Source organism: Prenolepis imparis, unplaced genomic scaffold (genome assembly GCF_030444845.1).
Source record: "Prenolepis imparis isolate NDT839.2.m4 unplaced genomic scaffold, iyPreImpa1.0 SCAF_7, whole genome shotgun sequence".
NCBI classification, from domain to species: Eukaryota; Metazoa; Arthropoda; class Insecta; order Hymenoptera; family Formicidae; genus Prenolepis; species Prenolepis imparis.
In genome coordinates, this window is record NW_028141165.1 from 19,019,287 (window position 1) to 19,021,785 (window position 2,499).

General features: G+C 36.1%; 1 protein-coding gene across 4 annotated transcripts; it reads right to left on the reverse strand.

The window, feature by feature from the left end:
* Positions 1 to 280: 280 nt before the first annotated feature.
* On the reverse strand, positions 281 to 2,098 carry LOC145938801 (uncharacterized). Of its 4 annotated transcripts, none has more exons than XM_083042562.1 (6): positions 2,053 to 2,098; positions 1,564 to 1,755; positions 1,392 to 1,455; positions 1,194 to 1,327; positions 1,023 to 1,085; positions 281 to 955 (listed from the first exon to the last, which is right to left on the reverse strand). In XM_083042562.1, the coding sequence occupies exons 4-6, from the start codon at positions 1,301 to 1,303 to the stop codon at positions 808 to 810; spliced, it is 321 nt and encodes a 106-aa protein (XP_082898688.1). In that variant the 5' UTR covers positions 1,304 to 1,327; positions 1,392 to 1,455; positions 1,564 to 1,755; positions 2,053 to 2,098; the 3' UTR covers positions 281 to 807. The 4 variants fall into 3 exon arrangements, with proteins under 4 accessions (XP_082898689.1, XP_082898688.1, XP_082898691.1 ...); XM_083042563.1 differs by having other exon boundaries at positions 1,194 to 1,318; XM_083042564.1 differs by lacking the exons at positions 1,564 to 1,755; positions 2,053 to 2,098 and having other exon boundaries at positions 1,392 to 1,546.
* Positions 2,099 to 2,499: the final 401 nt, after the last annotated feature.

The window sequence follows — 2,499 nt, forward strand, 5'->3', positions numbered from 1 at the left end:
CATACATTGTATGTTTGAGAGAGGGAGATAGAGAAGGGGGGAAGCGAGAGGAAGGGGGAACAGGGATAGAGGGAGAGAGACGGAGGGGAGAAAGGGAGAGAGAGGGGGGAGAGAGAGGGAGAGAGAGAGTGGAGATGGAGAGGGATAGGGAGAGGGAGAGAGAGAGAAGGAGAGAAATAAATTCCACACATTGTTTGACATTGACTTCGATAACAGGCTATGAGCCGTGGTAGGGCGTCTTATAAATAGCATCAAAACGAATATCTTCTTCACTCGTGCGTCGGGCGCGTCCGCGTACGGTCGTGTGAACGTGCGATGGATGAGTGTGTGAGTAAGAGTGAGCCCCCTTTCGGAAATTCCTCACTATACCCGTCATTAGAGTCCACTTTTGAGTACCTGACATATTATGTCACTTTGTCTATCTAATGGGATATCGATAGGGGGGGCTCACGGCTTTTGCGCTACGTGCGGTAGTATGTAGATTCCCCATTATTATTTATTGTATTAAATTTACTGAAAAAGGTCCAAAGAAAGGACTGAAACGTTTAGATTCAATAAATTTGTTATTCCAACAAGTTTGTTTTTAATATTTGCGTACCTACACCCTACGCGTGGCTCCATATAGCCTCCTTTTGAATTTGTAATTTATCTATATATTTAAGTATGCTATAAATCAACTTTTGGATTCACTGGATTAATAGAAGTTACTGTACTGCGACTTGTAGAGATATAAGTATACTAAAGTTGTAATATTACACAGAATTTGTCTGTTATATATTGATTGAGGATATGATCTTAAATGTATACTCATGATATACTTAAATGTGTAATAATCCATAACTTTGATTTGTCGGATTGATGTAAGTTGTCGCACAGTGACTCGCATAGGATTATATAACTTAATTTGCTGCTGCTTTGACACATCGTACAAGGTTGTTTGCATATAATAGGTTTCCTGTAATTAAAATAAGATTATTTAGTCGTTATTTTTCATTTAGAAAGTTAAATTAGCCTATGCTTACCAAATTATGTATAAAGTAGCATGAATTTGCTTGCTAAAGGCTGACAGTATAGCTGCTTGTATTCTGCGATCATATAGTTTTAGTTTATTTATGAACCAGGCATAATATCATTCGGAGCTGTTTGATATATTGATTGAGGATATAATTCTTAAATATATATTTATAATATACCCAAGTGCGTTATAATCCGCAGTCTGTCTCTGTGGATTATTAGAAGTTGCTGTCTGGTGACTCGCATGGGAACATATGAGTAGATTTTGTTGCTCTTCGGTACATCGCATTGGATTGCTAGGATACTAAGCTTCCTTTAATTAATTGAGGATTATATTGTTATTTTTCGTACGATAGGCTAAATTTATTCATACTTACTGAATTGAAGGCTAAGATGGCATGAACGTGCTCGATGTTGGCTGTTAAATATATCTTCTGTATCCTGTGTTCATGTAATAATTTTTAGGTTATTATGTATAAGTTGAGTATGTCATTACTTAATTTGTTAATATAATATCTTAATTGATGCGTAATAGAAGGTTGGTCGTACCTCTGTGAGCAAGTATACACTGCCCCTGGGCTTTTTACTTATGCGTTGTCTTGATGCGATGATTGTGGAATGGCTCTCTGATACAAATATCATTTTTCCTTGACTTCCTTGGAATACTGTAGGTTCTTGGAAGCCATCCATACGTTGAGATCGATCATTATAGTGTGGTGGCTGCATGCGAATGAAGGGAATCTGTGAAATAGAGATATTATTAAATCTGACTTGAAGATATATATATACATATATTTTTTGATACATGATTCTACTATTGGGTAAAATCATTGAGAAATAAAGTCTCTGCATGTCGTTTAAACTGTACTATAATGATTTAATGCTTGCTGTGACAATTAATTAGAGAAATCTGATGTTAGATGATATTACATACAAATGAGGTTAGAGTACATATAGAATTTCTATTAACCTTGTACTTATTAGTTTTGTGCGCACTATCGCTTGATGAATGATTACTTTGTCAATAATGATACTTACATTATATTGATCTTCGGTCTCTGAGGCACAGGTTAGCTGTCACTCTGAAGGTCCGTAAACTATAAAATTATTAGAGAGAAGACCCAGTGGTAAGCCTTGTATAGATAGGAAACTCGGTGTGGATTTTGATTTTGTCCAGTTATATTTTTGAACTTTGGAGAGGCGTAACTTTACTAACTTTGATCGGGCATAAATTATTTATGCACTAGAGTGCTCGGCGGCTTCTTCTCTCTAACATATCAAATCTGGGGAATTTCCCCTAGATCTGGGGATTTTCCCCTAGATTTGTTATCTGAGCCTTAGAGACCTTCTAATTATGTATTCGAGGTTTATTTTGTGTTTTGATTGTTAGTTTAAAAGTTATTAGGCTCCAAAGTTAGTGATTTTTGGTGAATTCTAGTAACTTTTGTAATTCTTGCTGTTAATGTCTGGGAACGCAATTTAAGT

Excerpts from the sequence above, each read along its gene's own strand:
- LOC145938801 (XM_083042563.1), bottom strand. The coding sequence starts at position 1,303 with ATGCGATGTACCGAAGAGCAACAAAATCTACTCATATGTTCCCATGCG. Across the intron at positions 1,086-1,193 it reads GCGGATTATAACGCACTTGG|AATACAAGCAGCTATACTGT; the intron begins GTATATTATAAA and ends ATATGATCGCAG. Across the intron at positions 956-1,022 it reads GCTACTTTATACATAATTTG|GAAACCTATTATATGCAAAC; the intron begins GTAAGCATAGGC and ends TTTTAATTACAG.